The sequence below is a fragment of the Trachinotus anak genome, unplaced genomic scaffold (genome assembly GCF_046630095.1).
Source record: "Trachinotus anak isolate AG129_WGS33_773 ecotype Australia unplaced genomic scaffold, CSIRO_AGI_Tana_v1 ptg000009l, whole genome shotgun sequence".
NCBI lineage: Eukaryota > Metazoa > Chordata > Actinopteri > Carangiformes > Carangidae > Trachinotus > Trachinotus anak.
The window spans coordinates 1,968,326-1,992,164 of record NW_027273860.1 but is presented as its reverse complement, the minus strand read 5'-3'; the positions used below and the strand labels follow the sequence as shown (position 1 = coordinate 1,992,164).

The 23,839-nt window shown below is 42.1% G+C and overlaps 2 protein-coding genes and 1 pseudogene across 3 annotated transcripts; 2 read left to right on the top strand and 1 right to left on the bottom strand.

Annotated features, from left to right (window-relative positions):
* Positions 1-111: 111 nt before the first annotated feature.
* Positions 112-14,569, top strand: LOC139625735 (GTPase IMAP family member 8-like; annotated as a pseudogene).
* On the bottom strand, positions 10,915-21,771 carry LOC139624958 (GTPase IMAP family member 7-like). The gene is made up of 4 exons (XM_071484438.1): positions 21,614-21,771; positions 21,009-21,077; positions 12,258-12,297; positions 10,915-12,122 (listed from the first exon to the last, which is right to left on the bottom strand). Exons 3-4 carry the CDS (start codon positions 12,274-12,276, stop codon positions 11,404-11,406), a joined length of 738 nt encoding a protein of 245 aa, XP_071340539.1. The 5' UTR covers positions 12,277-12,297; positions 21,009-21,077; positions 21,614-21,771; the 3' UTR covers positions 10,915-11,403.
* On the top strand, positions 16,600-20,811 carry LOC139624949 (caspase recruitment domain-containing protein 8-like). 2 transcript variants are annotated; one of them, XM_071484418.1, is made up of 3 exons: positions 16,600-17,471; positions 17,725-17,833; positions 18,201-20,811. In XM_071484418.1, the coding sequence occupies exon 3, from the start codon at positions 18,290-18,292 to the stop codon at positions 20,222-20,224; it is 1,935 nt and encodes a 644-aa protein (XP_071340519.1). In that variant the 5' UTR covers positions 16,600-17,471; positions 17,725-17,833; positions 18,201-18,289; the 3' UTR covers positions 20,225-20,811. The 2 variants fall into 2 exon arrangements, with proteins under 2 accessions (XP_071340519.1, XP_071340520.1); XM_071484419.1 differs by having other exon boundaries at positions 16,600-17,833.
* Positions 21,772-23,839: the final 2,068 nt, after the last annotated feature.

Sequence of the window (23,839 nt, the reverse complement as noted above, 5' to 3'; positions counted from 1 at the left end):
TTTTTCTGAAGCATAGTGCAGATGAATCTTTGCCTAGAATCTTAGTTATTAGATCTTAACTGCAGGTAACTGCAGAATGTGCTGGTCTCTGTATTATATGGCCCTGTTATGCAGAAACAAGGGGGTGTGTCAGCTGCCACCAGATAATGAACAACAAGGTCTTAAACAAATGTTTTAAGATTCACTGTCACTGTGCAGAGACAAAGGTGTTGAGAAAAGATGGCTTCAATTCCTGAAGGTAAGATCTACACTTATTTATTCTATGTACTATATAACTCATTTACTTTCAGATCTATCACAAAGTATTTATACCTCAAGTCAATGATAAACTCTGTCAGACAGCTTTAACAGAGTGTATGAATTTTATTGCAGGACCTGATCTGAGAATTGTGATGATTGGAAAAACTGGTGTGGGGAAGAGTGCTGTTGGAAACACCATCCTGGGAGAGACTCGGTTTAGATCTCGTCCCTCTGCAGAGTCTGTGTCTATGTCCTGTGAAAAAGGTGTGAAATGCTTTGGTAACAGAGTGGTGAGTGTGGTCGATACACCAGGGATCCTCGACACTAAAGTCTCCTCAGAATTCATCAAACAAGAAATAGTGAAATGCGTCACAGTCTCATGTCCTGGTCCTCACGTCTTCCTGCTGGTCATGTCAATCGGTCGATTCACCAGGGAAGAGAAAAACTCTGTAGAAGCCCTGCAACAGCTGTTTGGTCCAAGATTGAACCAGTACATGATTGTGCTGTTTACCCGTGGTGGTGATCTTGGAGACATGACCATACAAGAGTTTGTACGTGAAAACAGGCCAGAGCTGCAACAAGTGATCCAGAGATGTGGAGGCAGGTTCCACGTCTTTGACAACACCAGCAAAGACAGAAATCAAGTGGTGGAGCTGATCAAGAAGATCGACGACATGGTGGCTGTTAATGGGGGATCACACTACAAATGAGATGGCATTTATCAAGAAGTTTAGCCAGCGGCTGACATTGATTAGTTCAGAGGTGCACAGTTACTGTTTAACATACTTTATCTACACATTCGTGGTAGAGATTAAATAACTCAACACATCATCTAGATCCAGTCAAACAGGAAACGGCCAGCTTCTGTACCCATGTGTGAAAACATGGAATATATTAAAAAGCTTTCACACACACATACAGTGTACAAAGATGTGTGTATTTTATTTTATTTATAAGGGACCATGTACAATATTGACCATGAATGTTATAACTTAATTTACTCTGCACCAGAGTTAGATGAAATCCAATTTGTGTATTGATAAAGATCCAGAAATCATAAAGATCAGGGTTTTTTAGAGCGAGCAGAGTTGGATACAGTGAAGTGAAAAAGCAAAATAAAGATTCATTAGCCATTCTATCCAATAGTCACAAGTTAGTTTAGCATGAATTCATTATACTTTGTCACTTGGAATGTGCGTGGAATTAGCTCAGATGCAAAGAGATCTAACAACATTACAGGCAGACATTGTCTTACTGCAGGAAACACACTTATCCAAAATAGGAATCATACACTTAGTTCATCACAGTTTCCTCATGTGTACTTAGCTATACTTCAAAACAAAGAGGAGTAGCAATTTTTATTAATAAAAGAATACATTTCACATGTAAGGATACCAACACAGACCCTGAGGGAAGATTGATAATTATCAACAAATCAATACATAACAAAGAGATATGTATCGCCAGTATAAATGGTCCAAATGGCAATGACCCATCTTTCTTTCACCGCTTCTTCGCTGCAATTTCAGCACACTCAGACACAGCACTTATCGTGGGAGGGGACTTCAACTTGGTACTTAATCCAGAATTTGACCGACTTAGTAGAGCAGCTAGTTACTGTAACTGCCAATCATCTGAAATAATAAAACAATATATGAACGATTTTGGTCTGTGTGATGCTTGGTGCTCTTGTCACCCCATGCTCAAAGAATACACCTTCCTCTCACCAGTTCACCACTCTTACTCCCGTTTAGACTTTTTCCCAGCAACCAGCAACTCTTTCATGAAGGATATATCTGATACACAAATTCACCCTATCACATTCAGCGACCATGCACCAGTCACTACGACAGTCATCAGGAAAGCATGCACACCACCAGTTAGACACTGGAGCTTGAACACATCATTACTTACGGACGTGGAGTTTATTGAATTCTTCCAAAAAGAGTGGACAACTTTTTCTGAAACAAACGACCTGCTCGGCATCTCTCCTTGTGTTCTCTGGGAGACGACAAAGGCTGTAATGCGAGGCCTAATAATTTCATATTCATCACACAAGAAAAAAAAGTGTGTGTGTGTGTGTGTGTGAAAGCTTTTTAATATACTCCTTGTTATCTTACATGTACAGAAGCTGTCCTGTTTCCTCTCTTGACTGGATCTAGATGTGTTGAGGCCATTGATAATAATTATTTAGCTTCTACAAAGAATTTGTAGATATAGCATGATATGTAGTAACAGTGCACACACGGCCATATCCATCTCAGCCGCTGGCTAAACTTCTTGATAAATGCCATCTCATTTGTAGCGTGATCCCCCATTAACAGCCACCATGTCGTCGATCTTCTTGATCAGCTCCACCACTTGATTTCTGTCTTTGTTGGTGTTTTCAAAGACGTGGAACCTGCCTCCACATCTCTGGATCACTTGTCGCAGCTCTGGCCTGTTTTCACGTACATACTCTTGTATGGTCATGTCTCCGAGATCACCACCACGGGTAAACAGCACAAGAATTTGACAAATCATAAACAGAAATAATTGTGTTTGTGTGCACAATGTTTCCTTCAGCATTGTTTAATATTATATCCTCATTATTAATTGTGAGTCATTCTGTAAACTGTTTCCAGAATATTTTAATATTTACAATCACAATTTGACTTCTGTCTGGAGCCTGATGAGGACGTCTCCGGTCCTGACAGATGAAGTTTAGAGTTTCTCATGGAGACACAACATGGTTGTTAGTGACTATTACATAATGATTGTTCACAGCAATGATGGAGAGATCACAACAGAAGAAAAGAGTGAGAGTGGTGGAGCACAGGCCATGGAGAAAGAGAAGGAAGGGGAGCAAAAAGAGAAAGAAGAGAAAGAGGAGAAAGAGGAGAAAGAGGAGAAAGAAGACTTTTTTTTTGCTTTTTAGAAAATACTTTATCTCAATATGTTATCAATCACATTAAAACCTGTCAGACACAGATAATCTATTCAAGATGACTGGTGAATGTGAGCTCTCATTGATCAGAAACTCTGCATATAATTTGGTCACATCCCCACTGCTCTTTGAAAACGTCCATATTCGCTGTGGCCTTGTGGAAGCAGAACTCCAGCCTCAGTCTGGCTTTAACGCTCTGCCTCCACAAGGCCACAGCATCACATGTGGTCCATCCTGCAGTTTGTCCCTGCGCGTCAGGTAAATCGCCAGTTTGGCTTCTCCTATTAAAAAATGTAAAAGTTGGCACTTTGCTTTTCTTGTTTTGTTGTATGTGACTCCACCAATAAAAACAGGCGCAGAGAACACAACATTAAAAAGTTTAAAAACCCAGTTAAAACACTGAACAGCTCAGTGAGTCTCCTGCACTCAGTAAAAACATGGTGTCAGACAGACTGAAGAACGGACACTCATTCACAACACTGCTGTTTAAAACAGATTAAAAAGTGTTAGTGGCAATAGCACCATGTAAAATCCTCCACTGAAGGTCTGCAGTCCGTTTTTTTAGTGGTTTGTAGAGAGTCCTCCACTGCGGACTCTGTCCCCCCAGTCTGTCCGTCCACACGGTGGCTGCCCTGTTGAACAGGCTCTTTGTGTTGGTTGCCTTCACAGTGTTCCTGTATATTGTCTGTTTGTCTGCTCTGTGGAGGCTCAGCTTCTTCTGGTTGTAGACTTTTAAGAGAGGGCCACCAAGGGGCCTCAGATGGAGATCAGGGAAGGTGTCCGTGAGGTTAGGCTCAGCTCCTCCTCTGCTGTGGCGTAGGAGGAGGCTCCTCTCCTTCACTGAGAGCTTCTGTCTCCAGAGGTCCAGGCTTCTCCTCACCAGCCGGACAGAGTGCACCCCCAGCACCGAGCTCACAGCCTGGGCATCAGTGAGCGCCGGCCCCGCCGCATCCACCAGCTGTTTTAAAGTGAGGGTCTTAGAATGGCACAGCGCCCCCATCAGCCCAGGCATGGTGTGGCTGCAGACATCTAGTCTGCCACTGCAGATCAGAGGTTCTTTTAACAGCCAGTGCAGAGAGTCAGACTCTTGAATGTTCTTCCACAGGATTTAAAAACACCCTGATAAAACGGAGGCAACCCACTTAATTTAAAACATCTAAAGTCAGTTAAAAACAGAGCAGCATCCAGCCCCAGACTGTTCACACGCCTGAATATGCAGCTGGCCACATCCCTCCACACTAAGTCAGACGGCCCTGTCAGATACCTCTGAACAAACTGTATCCTAAAGGTGGCCGTTCTACTGGCCAGGTGGACCAGGCCCTGCCCCCCCTCCTCTCTGGGTAAAAACAGAACTGACTGTGGCACCCAATGCAAACGATCCCAGGACAAGTTGACCATTTTGGCCTGGATCTGAGCCAACAGACCTGACGGTGGATCCACACAGGCCAGCCGGTGCCACAGCAGAGAAGCTACGAGATGATTTAAAACCAACACTCTTCCTCTGTAAGACATCTGAGGGTGAGGCCATCTCCATTTTGACAGCTTGGCTTCTACTTTTTCAATAATGTTTTCCCAATTTTTCTTCACCACATTTTCATTTCCAAGATAGATGCCGAGGTATTTGAGGCCGTCTCTCTTCCAGGTCAGGCTCTGAGGGAGAACCCGGAGGCCCTCACGCCACTCACTGACAGCGAGGGCCTCACTCTTCCCCCAGTTCACCCTCGCAGCCGACACAACAGAGAATGTGGGCTACTGTGTCGACATCACACCGATCTTTTATAACAACAATGACATTGTCAGCATAAGCAGATAAAACCACATTACTATTGTGGTGGCAAAAAATATTACCTTGTTCAATAAAGAGTTGAAAAAAAGAAGATCTTCACGCGTCAGCTGAAGTCACAATGGAGTGATGGAGTCACACAAACACAACCGAACAGCAGTACAGTCAGTGAGTGAATGGCCTGAAGATGTTTCCAGGGCCACAGTCTTATAGTCCCAAAAACACATCCCACAAAGACAAAATACAATCCTCTCTTTCACCTGCTTACTCTCCCTGAACACAATGTCACTGTATCTCACACAGTTCTGCCTCCACCGAGGTCAAATGAGCTTCCCTTATCATGAACGGAAGGCAGATTCCACACATATTGTCGACATGTTTTTATCATGGGGAGACAGGCAAGGGCATCCAGATATACTGTCTCCATGTGCTTATCCTCAGCTCACCCAGAGGTCTCTTTTATTGCCTCAAAAGGGTGTACAAAGGTTACTTCAAAACTTTATTAGAAATATCCACACAGTCTTTGGTTACACAGTTTTTGCATAGTCACACATGAGTTACAACAAAATTTCCCATTACACTATTAAAACCAGGTAAAAACAGGCCTGGAGCGCATAGAGCATCCCAGACAGAGCGCAGCCCTGCCGGACGCCTCGATGCGCTCTGAAAGGAGCGCACAAGCTGCCATTGATCTTAAGCACACTCTCAATGTCACTGTGCAGCACCTGGATCTTGGCTATGAGACCAGCGCTGAACCCAAACCTCTCCATGGTCTTCCAGAGGAATTGGTGTTCAACGCGGTCAAAAGCTTTTTCTTGATCTAGTGCGATCAGTCCACTATTTCCTGGAACAGGGATGTGTATTGTTGTTACCTGCTACAACCTGACACACAGGCAATACTTAATGAATAAAGGACAGACTCGTGCCACTTTACCATGTCTATGTAGGCAAGATTAACCACTTTATCCACAGTCCCTCAGCTGTGGATTCCACTTTTCTACTTTTTTTTCTTTCTTCACAACTTTTGTGACTGAGCTGTGTGCCTTCATCTTAACTTGTCTGCACTGTCAAAATGAAACCACTAAGATTTATCTACTGATATGTTTTTACTGATCTTTACTGATATGAATAATTTACCATTCAAGGACACTACCTAAAGTTAAACCTGATCTGTCAGCAAATTACCTTGGACTTTGACATCTGATATTGTCACCTCCACAGCCACATCCATACTTCTGTTCCCCTGTATAAGAGCTCCACATCACATGATCAGGTCACATAACTGGAGCAGGCTATCCACCTGGGTTGATTAAACATTTTTGAAAACATTGTTTTCTGCCCTTTTCTCAGCTGTATGCAGAGACTCCTGATAATGTGGACCCCACCAAGTCTGTAAAGCCTGCAAGGAGTGCTTGCAGACAGCCAGGTGGAGACAACAAAACACACTGGTTGTTAGTCTGAGTAAAAATAATGTTGAGCACATCAATATAATCTCTATTTACAAGCTAACATGAATAAGCCTTTGGAGGTCCCCGGACCTGGAGCCTCTGTTTGGTCACTTTGGCCTCAGCAGAGTGAACACACTGTGTGGCCCAGTAAAGGATAGAGGGGTTTGCCCTGATCCACTGGATAATATCTCATAATGAAAAGAAGAGAAATGACGTCAGCTTCGGTGTCTCACACATAAAACATTACTGACACTGAGAACAGGGGCCTGCTATAACCTGACACACAGGCAATACTTGAATAAAGGACAGACTCGTGCCACTTTACCATGTCTATGTAGGCAAGATTAACCACTTTATCCACAGTCCCTCAGCTGTGGATTCCACTTTTCTACTTTTTTTTCTTTCTTCGCAACTTTTGTGACTGAGCTGTGTGCCTTCATCTTAACTTGTCTGCACTGTCAAAATGAAACCACTAAGATTTATCTACTGATATGTTTGTACTGACATTTACTGATATAGTTTACCATTCAAGGACACTACCTGAAGTTAAACCTGATCTGTCAGCAAATTACCTTGGACTTTGACATCTGATATTGTCACCTCCACAGCCACATCCATACTTCTGTTCCCCTGTATAAGAGCTCCACATCACATGATCAGGTCACATAACTGGAGCAGGCTATCCACCTGGGTTGATTAAACATTTTTGAAAACATTGTTTTCTGCCCTTTTCTCGGCTGTATGCAGAGACTCCTGATAATGTGGACCCCACCATCTATTTACAAGCTAACATGAATAAACCTTTGGAGGTTCCTGGACCTGGAGCCTCTGTTTGGTCACTTTGGCCTCATGTTAGCTTGTAAAGGGAAGAAAACAATGTTTTCAAAAATGTTTAATCAACCCAGGTGGATAGCCTGCTCCAGTTATGTGACCTGATCATGTGATGTGGAGCTCTTATACAGGGGAACAGAAGTATGGATGTGGCTGTGGAGGTGACAATATCAGATGTCAAAGTCCAAGGTAATTTGCTGACAGATCAGGTTTAACTTCAGGTAGTGTCCTTGAATGGTAAACTATATCAGTAAAGATCAGTAAAAACATATCAGTAGATAAATCTTAGTGGTTTCATTTTGACAGTGCAGACAAGTTAAGATGAATGCCACAGCTCAGTCCAGGCTGTTTCCTTCCTATGCTTTACCTTTGTCAATAATTCTTTGGTCATCACAGCGCTGTGTAAATACTTTGATTTCATTTTGTTAAACTGTTCCCTTAATGTTTGTTCCCTGTTTGTGACTTTTCTTTTTTTCAAGTAAAATTATTCCAATCAGTACAAATTTTTGTGTCTGCATTCTGACAGATTGAATTTTGAAGAATTAAGCTGAATGCCACAGCTCAGTCACAAAAGTTGCAAAGAAAGAAAAGTGGAAAAGTGGAATCCACAGCTGAGGGACTGTGGATAAAGTGGTTAATCTTGCCTGATCTGTTGAACTTTAAATATAAATTGCATTCACTGGCCTTTAAAATATAAGCATCATATGTGTTGCATCAGAATCAGAATCAGAATCAGTTTTATTGCCAAGTATGTTGCCACATACAAGGAATTTTTTCTGGTGATTGGTGCAATTGGGGATCAGGGGGATCAGCAACAGTGGGGCTCTCTAGCCTTGTTGATGAGGCTGATAGCAGATGGGAAGAAGCTGTTTTTGTGGCGAGAGGTTTTGGTCCTGAAGGACCGCAGCCTCCTGCCAGAGGGGAGTGACTCAAAGAGTTTGTGTCCAGGGTGGGAGGAGTCAGCTACAATCTTCCCTGCACGCCTCAGGGTTATTGAGGCATACAGGTCCTGGAGGGATGGAAGATTGCAGCCAATCACCTTCTCAGCAGAGTGGATGATACGCTGCAGTCTGTTATTGTCCTTCTCCGTGGCAGCAGCGTACCAGATGGTGATGGAGGAGGTGAGGATGGACTCAATGATGGAGGTGTAGAAGTTCACCATCATAGTCCTTGGCAGGTTGAACTTCTTCAACTGCCTCAGGAAATACATCCTCTGCTGAGCTTTCTTGATGAGGGAGCTGATGTTCAGCTCCCACTTAATGTCCTGTGTAATGGTGGTTCCCAAGAAGCGGAAATGCTCCACGGTGGCCACGGGGGAGTCGCACAGGGTGATGGGGGTGGGTGGGGCTGGGCTCTTCCTGAAGTCCACTATCATTTCCACTGTCTTCAGAGTGTTTAGCTCTAGGTTGTTCTGCCTGCACCAGGTCACCAGACGGTCAGTCTCCCACCTGTAGGCAGACTCATCGCCATCAGAGATGAGTCCAATGAGAGTGGTGTCGTCTGCAAACTTCAGGAGCTTGACAGACTGATGGCTGGAGGTGCAGGTGTTGGTGTACAGGGAGAAGAGCAGAGGAGAAAGAACGCAGCCTTGCGGGGATCCAGTCCTGATGGTCTGGGAGTCAGACACATGCTTTCCTAGCTTCACGTGCTGCCTCCTGTCAGACAGGAAGTCGGTGATCCACCTGCAGGTGGAGTCAGGCACGCTCAGCTGGGAGAGCTTGTCCTGCAGCAGAGCCGGGATGATGGTGTTGAAGGCAGAGCTGAAGTCCACAAACAGGATCCTGGCATAGGTCCCTGAGGAGTCCAGGTGCTGGAGGATGAAGTGGAGAGCCATGTTGACGGCGTCATCTACAGACCTGTTGGCTCTGTAGGCGAACTGCAGGGGGTCCAGGAGTGGGTCAGTGATGGATTTGAGGTGGGACAGGACAAGGCGCTCAAATGATTTCATGACCACAGAGGTCAGGGCAATGGGTCTGTAGTCATTTAGACCTGTGGGCCTTGGTTTTTTGGGGACAGGGATGATGGTGGAGGATTTGAAGCAGGCTGGCACGTGGCAGGTCTCCAGTGAGGTGTTGAAGATGTCCGTGAACACTGGAGACAGCTGATCAGCACAGTGCTTCAGGGATGATGGAGAGACAGTCAGGTCTTTGCGGGGGTTCTGCTTCTTAAAAAGCCTGTTGACATCTCTCTCCAGGATAGAGAGAGCCGTTCCTTTGGTAGGGGAGGAGGAGGGGGTTCTGATGTGGCTCGTTGTTGAGGTGCCAGGGCCTCTGCTGAAGTGGGGGAGGAGAAGCTGGTGGTCTGGAGGTGGTGGCTGGACTCACGGGGGTTGGTGTCAGGCCTGTCCCACTGTCTTTCAAAGCGGCAGTAGAACTCATTCAGATCGTTGGCCAGGTAGAAGTCGTTAATGGAGTGGGGGGTTCCACAAAACCATAAAAGAAGATATTATCATATGCACTGATTAGCACTAAACCTGTTATTTGTTTTCTGGGAGGTGAAAAAAAGAGAGGGAGAAGGGGAAATTTCTAGCATCTCCAAAGAAATGCCATCTCTTGCTGTTCCTCTCCCCTCTCCCTCGGTGACAGTGCAGCTCTTTAATATCACAGGGCCAGTGGCTGAGTGAAAAGCCTGGGTGCTGGAGCTCTTGTGTGTGTGTGTGTGTGTGTGTGTGTGTGTGTGTGTGTGTGTGCGCGCTGCTCTTTAAAATCACAGGAGAAGTAGCTGGGTTATGAGCCTGTGTGCTGGAGCGCTAATACGGGGGGGAGAGAAGCATGGATGTGGCTGAACATGATAACACAATTGATTTCTAATATACACGCCCAAAAGTCCTGTCATCCCTCTGCATGATTTCTGAGGATAACAGTGTCGGGCTTTGACCTCTTGAAGTGTGCTAAGCTACTTCACCTGGATGCATGTGGGTGGAAACTCTTCACATGACAGGGAATCTTCCTTTTATGAACTTTACTTAACTCCAGCAGGTGAATACAGAACACAGCCGTTTACATCAGTGATTTAAGCAGTTGAGCTGGGTTGAGGACTCTAGCCGGGGCACAAAACAGCAAAGCTAGTGCTGTTCATGCAATGAGCTGCGAGCATCGTTAAACCTCAACACTAACGCTTTGACACGTGATTGCGTCATGCTGGCTGACCAACCAACATCCTACAGTTAGCACCAGTAACATTGAGCAAAGAAAGAGGGGCAATCCTGTCTATTGAACTGTCTTACAACAGTTTTGACTGGACTGCATCACTACCACTAACTGTGCAGCCTCCAGTTGTCTCATTAAAGTGCTGCTGGGTGATCTTCATGTTTGACTTGAGACTTCCTTGTTTCAGCGAGGTCATCGACATTCATCATGTACCAGTAATGTGACTCAGTGTCTCTAAATGCATCATGTAGATGCAAGCTAACGTGATACAGTGGGGTCCAGAGGTCTGGGACCACTTTCCCATTCACTTGAATGTCCAACTTGCAAACAGATGGATGATCAGCACCCTAAGCCCCTGGACCACCAGGACACTGCAGCACATAATTTCATGCTACTGTAATAAGTAAATATTAGCATGAGCTAATAATTGCTGTCAATGCTGAACAGAGTCCAATGCGCGGTTAATATAATACCTACAACACAAATATTTATCAGTGGAATATCTGATTTCATATTACAATAACATGACACTCAAAGTCTGATTTATATATTTTATTTTGCCTTCATTTACCATAATTAAACCAAACATTACATTTTCATGACCCACGTGTTACATCAGCAAGTGAAGATTGAACAACATACAGTGAAGTTCTGCCACAACAAACTACCACCATTGTACATGTTTAAAAAAATCAAGAACAGGTTCATGTACCGCAGAAAGAAATAACTTTATATATATCACAGCCTGTATTATATATACTGATTCTTCATTCTTCAGTCTTTTTCTTCATTACTTTCAAAGGCTTTTTTATGATCAATAATATACATTTTCTTATGTTTTTTTACATTATTATTTTATAGATGAACCTGATAATCCTATGCCAATACAAAATAACATCACACATCCATCTACACTTTAAATGTGTGTCATAGCTTTTTCATATATATCATATTTTCACACTTGGGTACAGAAGGCATCCTGTTCTGACCTGAAGATGACGTGGTTAGGCCATTGACTATGGTCATTTAATCTCTTGCAAGAATAGACAGAAAAACTCTGATACGATGTACCAGCAAGTGTAGAAACATGTATTGGTGGCCATCACTGACTGCAGATGAACATCTTGCTACCTTGTGCTGTCTTGCCTGAACTTCTTTATACATGTCATCTGTGTAGCATGATCCCCCGTTTGCTGCCACCATGTCATCGATCTTCTTGATCAGCTCCACCACTTGACTTGTGTCTTTGCTGGTGTTGTCAAAGACGTGGAACCTGCTTCCACATCTCTGGATCACTTGTTTTAGCTCTGGCTTGCCCTCACGTACATACTCTTGTATGGTCATGTCTCCAAGATCACCACCACGGGTAAACAGCACAATCATGTACTGGTTTGCTTTTTGACCAAACAGCTGTTGCAGGGCTTCTACAGAGTTTTTCTCTTCCCTGGTGAATCGACCGACTGCGATGACCAGCAGGAAGACGTGAGGACCAGGACATGAGACTGTGACACATTTCACTATTTCTTGTTTGATGAATTCTTCAGATCTGTTAGTGTCCAGGATTCCTGGTGTGTCGACCACAATCACCTCTCTCTTACCAAAGTGTTTCGCATCTTTTTCACAGGACGTAGTCACAGACTCCGCAGAGGGACGAGATCTAAACCGAGTCTCTCCCAGGATGGTGTTTCCAACAGCACTCTTCCCCACACCAGTTTTTCCAATCATCACAATTCTCAGATTAGGTCCTGCAACACAATTTAAAACTTCTTTTACGAGAGAACATCATTTGCTTCATGTACAAATACTTGAGTCAATATGACCAAATACTGATGGATTTCATAGCAAATTAGTAAAACATGCAGCTGTGTTTTTACTCTTACCAGCAGGAATTCCAGCCATTTTCTCTCAGCGCTGTTGTCTCTTACAAGGATGACAAAGATCAATGTTAAGGCATTCATGGTACATTTATACAGCTGATATATAGCAGCAGACACACCCCTTTACATTTGCATAACATGTCCATATAAAACAGATAGATACCAGCACATTCTGCAGATACCACACAGCTCGTCTCCTGTATTGTTCTGCTGGATCTGAGAGCCATGTCTGACAGTAAGTTCTGCCATAGTTTCTTTCCATTGAATATGTTAATTTTTAAAACTGTCTGTGCTTTGCATCTATGAGACAGCATTATTTTGGATAATAAAGGGAAATGCAACAATGTATGCTGTAGGTTTTCTCATTGCATATATCAGGTAAAAATGACGTCATGTTTGCTGTTTTCACAGAGCGGAAGATTTCAGTTGTTGTCCTGGGAACTGAAGATTCTTTGAAGAAAGCCCTAATAACCATCATCTTAGGGAAAGATTTAGCACAAATGAAGAAGAGAAATGTTTTGACAGAAACTCAGATATATGAAAATGATATATATGAGGTTATGTGCGCACCAGACTTGTGCAAACCATGTCAGGACATAGGAGGCCTATTTGCTAGTGATCAGCACCATGACATGTGTTTGTTGGTGGTAGAGAATGACTTCCCACCCACAGAGGTTTGCCAGCAGATTGAAAACCTGTCCAGGACTACTAAAATACCAAGTGAACAGTTTAAAGCTGTGCTGCTGCTCAGCTATGAACACACACAAATGGATCCCCGATACAAACTCTACACCATTGAACAGGTTTTCAATGAACTGAGAAAACTGGCTGAAGACAGACATCTGCTCACCAACAAAAGGTAAAGGTGAAAGGGGAGATATATAGATTCAGTATTCAACTTAAAGTAATTAAAGCAAAATAATATTGGGGGGAAATTCTCTTTAATGGTTTACAATGATCCATGTACAATATTTTGTAAATTTAGTCTACATGTGGACTGTTGGGGACTCTGTATGTTAATATGGTTCTGCCTTATGTTACAGGTATGCTGGACAGCCTGTGCCAACATACACTCAACAAACAGGTCACAATCTCTCTCAGCAGCATCTGAGTAAGTGATGACAAATGTGTGTCTGTGTTTGTGTCTGTATTCTGAGGGGTGATTCTTTAAAGGGTAACAAAAGGTTTTATCACAACTTATAAATCACAACTACATTTTAAAAAGTGAGACCAGTGTTTTCAAGATGTGTCTGAACTTACAGACAGTAAAGTATTAAGAAGTGTTGTAGTTTTATGAGTAGTTATATGTTTTGGTGAAAGAAATCAAGCTTGGTTTTCAGAAAAAGATGCAGCTGCTTGGATTTATGAAAACAGATAATTGTAAAGTTCTCTCAAGGTCTTGTTGTTCCACATCAATGTAGGAAATCACGCTGGCACCAAAGTGAACCTGGTTCTGCTGGGAATGTCTGGGACTGGAAAGAGCGCAAGTGGAAACACGATCCTCGGATACAAATACTTCACATCAAGAGCCAGTTCAAAGCAGGTTACCACAGAGTGCCAGCTGGTAGAAACTCAGATTTACGGCAGACCTGTTCGTGTCATCGATACCCCCGACATCTTTGATGATGACATCAAACCATCAGATAAGGACAAACATGTGAAAAGGTGCAACGAGCTCTGTCAGTCAGATCCTCGTGTGTTCTTACTTGTGATGCAGGTTGGCAGGTTTGCAGACGGTGAGAGAAACGTACTGGAAAAGTTAGACAAAGCTTTTGGTAGGAGAGCTCGAGAGCAAACAATCATCCTGTTTACCTGCGGGGAAGAGCTGCAGCGCGATGGAATGACCTTGGAGGAGTTTCTGCGGTCCTGCCAACCTGGCCTCAAGATGATAATTGAAAAATGTGGCTATAGGTGTTTGACTTTTGAGAACAGAGCTTCAGGTTCAGATCAGGTGGAACAGCTGATGCATACCATGGACAGGATGTTGAAAGAACAGCAGAAACACTAACTGTTCATGTTTGACATCAGCTTAATATAGTGCTGGCACATGATGTCTTTGTAGACAAGATTGAGAAATTATATAATAGCTTGAACTGGTTGATCGCCAGTTAGAAAGTTCATATTAGTTTTTTCCTCGTCCTTGGCTTCTTAGTAATCAGCATGTAACCAGAAGCCGATGTGTGTTTGTTTGAAAATGGTGCACGGGTTTTGTCAAATGTAAGTCTTCACTCTGCCTTTCTCATGATGTTAACCTCTGTAAATTGTGATGGAATGACATTCATGCTATATTCACCAATAAAAGCAAGTGTCTCTATTGTCTCTGTTAATTCTTCCCCCTAACTAATACATAGAAGTTTAACCTGCACAGATATGGAGGTTATGAAGAGGTACATGTTATCCTTTAGGGGTGTTAGAGGACGAGGGGGCAAATGTTATCCTTAACGTTGTGAGAGTGCTGACTTGTCCCCCCTAAATGCTTACCAAAGAAATAACTGGAAGATAAATAAACTACTATTCATTTGTGTGACACAAGTAAAGTGTAAAGTGGTTTGCTTCATTATATTCAGACTCAAACGGAGCAGTTTTAACAGCAGTCTTTACAAAAATAAAGGAATGACACCTTATATTTTGAGTATGTGTTTTTTTTGCCGTCTTCGCTGCTCGACCTTTACAGTTCAATTTACATTTACATTTACATTTTCTGCAGTAAAATAAATTCCTGTTGTCTGTGTTTTAACAAATGTTGAGAGTACATGTCTGGAACCCCTGTCCAGTTACACCAATTTAGCTTCATTGGCTCATTGGCTCTTTATCCATATCATTAAGGTGTTTTTAATTACATACAACATCCGAACTTGCACCTTCATGCATGTCCGATCTCTTTAAACCTAATACTCTATCTCATGCTCTCTGTTCCCAGAATTAGTCTGTCCCCACAGTTAAAAACATGTTTGTCGGCTGCAGGGCCCATCTTTACTATCAGGCCCTCTTCCTTAGGAAGAACGTCCCTGCTGGCATCAGACCATCTAACACTGCTGAAGTGTTGACATTTAAATTCAAAGTTCATCTTTATGCCTAATCTTTAGCCAGTGGCTTATTCTTTGATTACTTCAGGCTGTTCTGTTACCAGGTCGATCTCAGTCTCATTGAATCCATTAAACCTAGTATGTACAGTATAGTCTGTGCGGCCCTGCCAACATGATTACTGTAAACTTTCTCAAAACCACTGCATCACTCTCGCTCCCTGTTTATTCCCTCAAGCACATGAGTGCCCAGGCTGTGAAGTCCTATCTGTTGGTGGCTCCTGAAAATCGCTCAGTATTCTCCCGCCTGTTGTTCCCCATGGAGGGAGAAGGGGTCGTCGATTACAGGATTGACCCCTGGAACAGGAGGCTCCTGGCTCGGCATCACAAGAAGCCTGCGCGCTCATACATGAATAAAACTGTCAGAAATTCTGTTTGAAAGTTTAATTTATACAAAGCACTACTGTAATTCATTATTACTTGAGATTAATTAGAAGAAAGAAAAGATGCACCAACAAAAAGAAAAGGTGCTGGAACTTGAAAACAGGGGAGTTGGTGAAAGAAAGGAGTTGATCAGCCTCAGGTACAGTACTCTGTGGCATCACTGGTAGAATATCAGCATCTGCTGGACACCGATTGTATAACAATGTGTTTGAATGTGGTGTTGCAGGGCTAAACATATATATAAATGTATGTATGTGTCTATGGAGTACAAGTCCTGCAGTTTGCATTTTTTATATGAATACTCTGTGGTGTAAATATGTTGTATATAAGTATATTCTGTTTGTTTAAAATTCCCTTGATTTTCTATTCCTTTTTAAAAATTATTTTTTATTTATTTAATAGTTGCTGTTATTACTTATAATTAAATAATAAAAATCACTGTTTACCATTTTAAGCAGTATATAAATATTTAATAAATGTTTTCTAACACAATATAATGCAATGGGAAGCAGATATAAGATTTATTAGGGGCCCACGGGATAACAAATGGCCATATAGTCATGAATGAATGAATATGGTAAAAGTTGTAATAATGTCAGAATAAGATAAGTTACCAGCTTGTTGATAAATAATGTACATTAGTAACCACTTGCAATGTCCTTATAGCTGTGTGTTATTAAACCATTCATTAAATGTTTGTACACTGTTTGAAAGAGTAAAATTGGGACTAGATGCTTGAAAGAATTTGACTGTGACAGTTTTGTCATCCAAGCAGCTCATTTGTCTGATAATAATTCCCAGAGGAAAACAGATTTCTGATTTTGATTATTAGTTTTATTTTTTATTCTGCTCTGGTTTTGTCAATCATTTGCGACCCCCTTGGGGTCCTGGCCCATAGGTTGAGAACCACTGCTGTATTGTAAATGAATGGCAATAGGGGCGCACTAACACCAGGAATATGGACTCATGCATGATAAACACACTTTTACTGGGACAGTAGTTTTAAAATTCCCTGTAGAGGTCTCTGAGCTGACCCACTCACCTGAACCTGGAGAGAAAGAAAAATGACAAACTCCCCAGAGATCTGACATTTAAGGTCTGTGTACGTTCAGGAAGCTCGTTTTGAAACAGAAAACCTGGTATTTCCGTTTTCTCGTGTCACCTGATCGCATTTCTTCCTTCCTCAATTTAACAAGGGAAGATTAAAACAGGGGATTTGCAAACACTGAAATCGGACCGTTTCTTCTACTTTGATCTTCTTGTTTTGTATTTTATCTCTGTACTGAGCAGCTGCGTTCAGGGGTCTATTCCAGTACTGACAGATCTAACAACTGATATTGATCGATGATTGGAGACAAATGGTTTTATTGGTTGCAGTCCATCAGAACCATGGAATCAGAAGGCCTGAAGTTCTGCGTCCGAACCGATTAAAAGCTGGACCAGCGCATTCAACTGAGTCGACCCCGGGAGCAGAGCCCGCTAGCCGGTCAGGGTCAGGGTCAGGACCGGTCCGGTCAGGAGGGTCGTTTTCCAACTGACTCTCAAACACTAGAAAACTCTCACAAACACTAGATTTAGTGAGAAACCAAACCTCAGTAGTGGGTGGAGGCAGAAACTTCCTCCACGGCGCAAAGAGAGCGGTCTGATCTCTGCAGCTCAGCTCAAAAAACTGGTGAAAGGGGACAGACCACAGCGTCTTACATAACCTTACAAGATCAACAAGGAGGACAAGCAGGCATGTGGCTTTAGGGTGAGTCAAGACAAAATCATATTTCACTGAGTCTAAAGTTTCTGTTCCTGTTTCTGGCCACCACTGGCACGACTCTAGTAATTTATTATGCTTTCTAAACAGTCTCGCACCTACAGGATGTGTGGATGGCTACACCCTTTATTGGTTTTGATAGACAGTGTACTTATGTGCACACAAGTTAAATACACAGGTTAAATACAACAGAACGCACCGTTAGATTCTAATAAGAAGAATCTACTTTTTACTTTTCCAGTGAGTGAAGGAAGAGATGAGAGGAGATGGATAAACTCAAAGAACCTAAAGAAAGAGCAGCTGATTCAAGATTTGGAACTCATGAAGCCAGAAAGAAGACATGAAGTCAGGTAATGAGAGAAACATGCACATGGTCATTTATTCTTTATTTCTCTGAGGAATAATCTCAATGTGAAATGAAATATTACAGGGACTAACACTGCACAAAACTATTAAGATTATTGTTCCCTGATGCAGAAAGTGTTATTTACATGAGCAGTGCTATAGTGTGAACACGATTTAGTTAATTTGTCAACTTTTCCTTGTGTTTTAGCCTCCATCTCTCACTTTTAATTATTTTAAACATGTATTTTCCTGGGTAACAGTTGTTGTCTTTGCTGTTTTAAATGACATCATTTAAAAGCCCAATATACTGCAAGCACTAATCAATAAGTTAATGGCAGATATAAATGTTATCGTTTCTCCTCAACTTCACAGGGGCAAAAAACATGGCAGGAGCCTAAAGAAGATGGTGAGGGAGCAGTTTTTAAACACTTTTTAACAGGGATTCACGAACACAAGGGAAAATGAAACGTAGAATAAAGGCAAAGCACCAGTGCTCCTCTGCTGATGATGAAGGAGGAACATCTGAATGGTCAGGAGACACACTAGAGAAGAAGAAACAGCTGGTTCAGGATAGAGATAAATCAGCTGACACAAATCCGCAAAGTCAAACTTTCTGCCCACATAAAGACACAACTTTCGAGGAGAGAGAATCAAGTGAGGACAAGCTTCGCTGGAAGAGTCGACCGCTCGTCTTCGAGAGTACAGGGGCATATGAGTCAGATGCTCCTGTCTCTCCTGTAACTCAATCACAGGAACCTCTGTTTGCGAGTGAACACTTGTCTTGGGAAAGTTTCATTCATTCCTCCTCTTCTTCTGTTCCTGTTTCTGTTGGTTTTCAGTTGCCTGGAGATCATCAAGATCAACCACAATATTCTCTGGAATCAGTTTATAACATCACTGGCTCCCCCAGAGTCGAGTGGGGTTTTGACCCAGAATTTTCTAATTCACTGGACTTTTCCACCATGTATGCACATCCACAACAGCAGTCTCATGACTTACATAGAAATATTAAAGATCTTTTAAAAGAACATTTAAAATATCAGAAGTTTAAAAGGAGCCTACTGGTTGAGGGTTTGCCACCTATCATGATGGCGCCCTATCACTCCATGCCATCCCATTATCACGTCCAGTTCTCCACCACAGATGCCTCTAGGAACAGAATGTCCAGGCCATTGACTCGTATTATGAGCTTTCCTTCACAGAACAGCGTACACTGTAAAAAGAACAGTATCTTAACACGATCTAAAAGTTTACCTGACATGATGTTAAAAACCAGCTATGAGGAGTTTACACCTGATATCACTGATGAAGAAAATGATGAGAGCTACAGTTTCCAGTGCTCCCGTCCAGGCCTGTACCAGTGCAGTGTGACAGACCTGTTGTTCCACATGGAGGAAGAAGGGGTCGTGGTTTACAGGATCGTCCCCTGGAACAGGAGGCTCCTGGCTCAGTATCACAAGAAGCCTGCAGGACCCCTGTTTGACATCAAATGTGTCCAGAAGTCAGTGTGTCAGCTTCATCTCCCACACTGTGAGATCAGCTCCACAGGAGGATGTCACTTCTTGTCCGTGGCTCATGTGAACGATGAGGGCATCGAGTTTATCACCCCTCATAAGATAACAGAAACTCACGTCATCATAAACATCTCTGGGTTTTCTGGTTTCGGGAATGTCAAGGATGAGGACTCACCACCTGTCCCGGTCCGAGCCTTGGTTCTGCTGTTCTACAGGCCCCCCACTGATCCCGATCCTGAATCTCTGATCAATGTGTTGTTGCTACCAAAAAATGTTTCTCTGCGGGACGTGCAGCGCACCAGAAAGAAGTTAGTTGGAGATGAGAGGTACATAGAGACATCCCCACACTGTAAACTGCAGCCTGATCAGGTTTACACACTGTCCACTGGTCCTGAAGACGACTCTGTTCTAGTTCAACCAGCAGAAGCAGAGTTTGACTGTGACAACTACGACAACTTCTTCCCATCATTCCAGGTGATTTTAGAAAAAGTTATGAAACATATGAAACTGTTTTTGAGAGACAGCGACAGCTCCCACAGTGTGTGGGAAAGACGAGTTTGTCTTTCATCAGCTGGAGTAAAAAGGTCCTGTGGGCAGAGTCCTCTGAATCTCCCCCCAAACCAGAGGCTGTTGGACACACGGAGCAGCTTCATTGATGGGATATCAGGACCTGTTCTCAAGACTCTGCTGGACAAACTGTTGGACAAAAGGGTGATAACTGACTCTGAGAGGGAGTCAGTGGACGGGATGCAGGACCAAAGAGACAAAGCTCGTTTTGTTATCGACACAGTGAGGAAGAAAGGTGAAGCTGCTAGTTCAGAGATGATTGAGTTTCTCAGTGAGATCGACCCCTTCCTCTGTGAACATCTCGGGTTGACCTAAAGCACAATGAAGAGGTGGGACATACAGTTCCTCTCCTCTGACTTGCACTGTTGTCACTCACTGTCTATATATCCATGTGTTTATGAATTTTTCATGAGGTGAAGAGAATAAATATTACACATTCCTCTTGTCTTATATAGAGATAAGTAGCTGGCCTTGAGTCACAGTCCTGAGCAAAAGTTTTAAGCACAAAAACTAAAGTGAGGATCCTTTCAAAATAATGCCATGTGCACGAAGTCCAGTAAATAGACAAAACCTAAGTCAAATCAACATTTGCCGTAATCTCCCTTTGCCTTTAAAACAGCACCACAGTAAGTGCTGTGTCTGCTTTAACTGTGAATGTTTTCCAAGTTTTATCAGTTTTCTTTTATTTTATAAAGATATGCAGTGAATGTATGATTAGATGTTGAAGTTGTCTTTGTATACATTTAGACATTATCACCAATATGCTGCATATTTTCATTTTAATGCAGTTGCTGTCTATGAAGATGCCAACAGGAACCAGGTGTCATTAAGTTGTCAGTTAATCAGGATCCAAATAAACCAACCACTGTACTTAGACTAAAACAGTAAAAAAATGAATGAGATTCTGAACCTGTTTGTTTACTTTTTACTTTATTGTCAACCGTATTAGTAATACTCTCACTCTGCAGTCAGTGAGATCAATAATCTTCATCATTGTACCTTAAATGATATTACCTTGTCTTGCTATAGTTCATCACATAGTAAATCCTCTCATTAATTACCTGTGTGCCTTCATCAACCAGCAGAGGGAGTCATTTACCTGTTAATGGTCACAGTGAGAGGAGCCGTGTCATTGGTGGGATTGCTGGACTTTAACACTGGTTCCTTCCTGAAAAACAAGCAAATTGAGTCAAAACCCTCATTGTGGAATTTACAAGAAAAAAATTAATTATAAGCCATTAATAAGACAACTTTCTTACTTTTATAATTTTGAGAAAATCATTTTCTATCATTGCTATTTGAGGATACTGAGGGGTTATTAGAGTTATTTGTACGTTTTGCTATTGCTACACATACATAGCATAGCAACATTAGCATTAAAAACTGTTTACTGCTTACTAGTCCAGCTGAGACAATAGAAGAGGTTATAATACGACCTCTGGTTCACATTTCTTAGGGTCATAGGTCAGGGCAGTAACTCAGGAAGTGATGAAACAGGCCGGCTAGGTTAGCATGTTAAGTTCAGTTAAAGTACAGAAGTGTTAGTAACAAAAGCAAAACAAAGGGGTTGCTCTCCATCACTGGAGACAGCTCCTGGTGATTAGAGGAATGAAGTTTGATGCTGAACTCGCAGCGTTTCTACAAGACTGGTGAGTAAACAGGTGCACATGCTAACGTCGGCTATGCGGTGATAGCAAAACTTACAAATAGCTTCTTTAAGGCTTCGCCTGATATCAGCTGGAGGATTCACTGGCATCTAGTGGAGAAGTTGCACATTACAACGGACCGAACCCCCTCCTTTCAAACCGTGTGGGATAATTTATGTAACGTAAAAACATGAATTTCCTCTGCGTGGTTTTGTCGAAACTTAAAGATGGCGGTTCAAAATGGCGGCCATGGATGCGAAGTAAATACGAAGGGCTCATTCTCAGCTAACGAAAACACATGTTTCAGTTTAGTTCCCCTTTAATCCTACACACTGGTTCTGTAATTGGGGTTTTATTTTGACAAATGTCACATTGAACGTTAATTAAAAGCCTTCAGTTGTATGAACAGAGGTAAACGTTTACTTTAACTGTAAACTTTTAGAACAACCGGGAAATATGTCACGGATACAGTGAGTTACACAGGTGGGCTGCAGCTTCAACCTGTTTTTTAGAGTACATTTACTGATATTTTGTGAAAGTTAAGTAAGCCGAATTAGTCATTAACAGTCTATATTTTCTTGGTACTATCGGATGTACTGACAACTGTCAATAAATTACTTTGTTACTGAAAAAACCCCTAAAAATCGATCATTCTCAGGCATGTTTTGAAGCGTTCCAATTCCTGCCCGGATTAGTCTGTTGAATATTGTTTTAGTGATAATAATTGTGAGAAACAATCTCATAACTACAAGATAAGGTGTCCGAATCTTTTTCTTTTGTGAATTATCATAATAATTGTCGTTCTTGTGCTTTGACTTTGAAGGGAACGCAAAGCCATTTCCGGCTGTCTCCGAGCTAACTTCCGCCAGCTTGTCGGCAGCGGAGTTATCGGTCCCAGCGCAGCATCCAGCCCCCAGACCGGACGGTGCGCCGCTGATCGACGGAGGGGGAACCACGGCTTCTCAGCTCCTTCACTTCGTTTACAGCGTCAGGTGGACGGCTGGGACCTCGGGGTGCACTCTGGACAACATTAGGTCCCTGTAGGACAAGTGGAGTTTACCCGCTGGAGTACAGAGGAGGTTTGGAGGATGAACCCCCAGTGTGCCCGCTGTGGGAAAATCGTCTACCCCACGGAGAAAGTCAGCTGCCTGGACAAGGTGGGCACTTTTGTCTATAGATAAACATACGCACAGACATAAAAATCAACAACAACAACCCAGAATCACTTAGGTCTGTTCATTCTGCACATTCTGAGTCAGATAAAACCTTCAGATGTTCAGACATCCAAGGATATGCTAGATAAAGTTATTAGAGACGCAGGTGGAGGAGTGGTGGAAGAAAAATGCATCTTACACAAATACATCCAAACATAACCTGAGAGGTGTAGCACTTTAGGTGAGAGTTCTCCAGAAAAAAGGGCCATTGAAAAGCAGCAGGAGCTGATATCTTACAGTTTGATTGATTAATTCATTTAATTCATATAGAAAACGTCACATTTCTCATTTTAAATGTCTCCAAGGTTGATTTTATGTTGTTGGTGCTGCAAACCATAAGTGTTAACAATAGAGCTGCACTGACATCTTTGTTTTCCCAATGCTGATTATTCTTTGCAGTACACTCTAAAATGACCATTGCATAAATACATAAATAAATAATATCAATAAAGGCATTAACAGTCAAACGACCCAAAATATCCAAACATTCATGTAATAAAACTGAAAAAACAACAAATACTCTCATCACACGCATCAACTTATAATCAGAAATAATGTTTATATTCACCCAGAAACAGCTTATGATGACTTTATCACATTTAATGGTAACTTTGTTTCCCCTGGTTTTAAGTCAACATTCATATCGTTCTTTATTTAATTTGAAGACACTGTAATCCTCTATGGTCAGTTGTATCTTCTTGTATTTTTGCCCCCCCCCCCCCCCCCCAAAAAAAAAAAACAAAAAACAAATTCTATAAATAACTGTAAATCTGTTTTTGCAACAATGGAAGAAGTTCCCAAATAAAACTGTTATAGTGGCATCATTAAAGATACAGAAATATCCTGACAAATAAATATGAGCACTCTATTGCAAACAGCTGAAACAGCACAAGTGGTTGTCATAATAATATGATATGATAAATAAAGAATATAACAGGGATATATCTTTTCTTTTTTTATGCCTGACACAAAAGTAAGTTGGGTTTTGTGTTTGCATGGTAACACCTCAGTAATAGTCTGTTGCATAATGGTGATAAATTATTAATTTTTCTTCAGCAGTCTCATGCAGC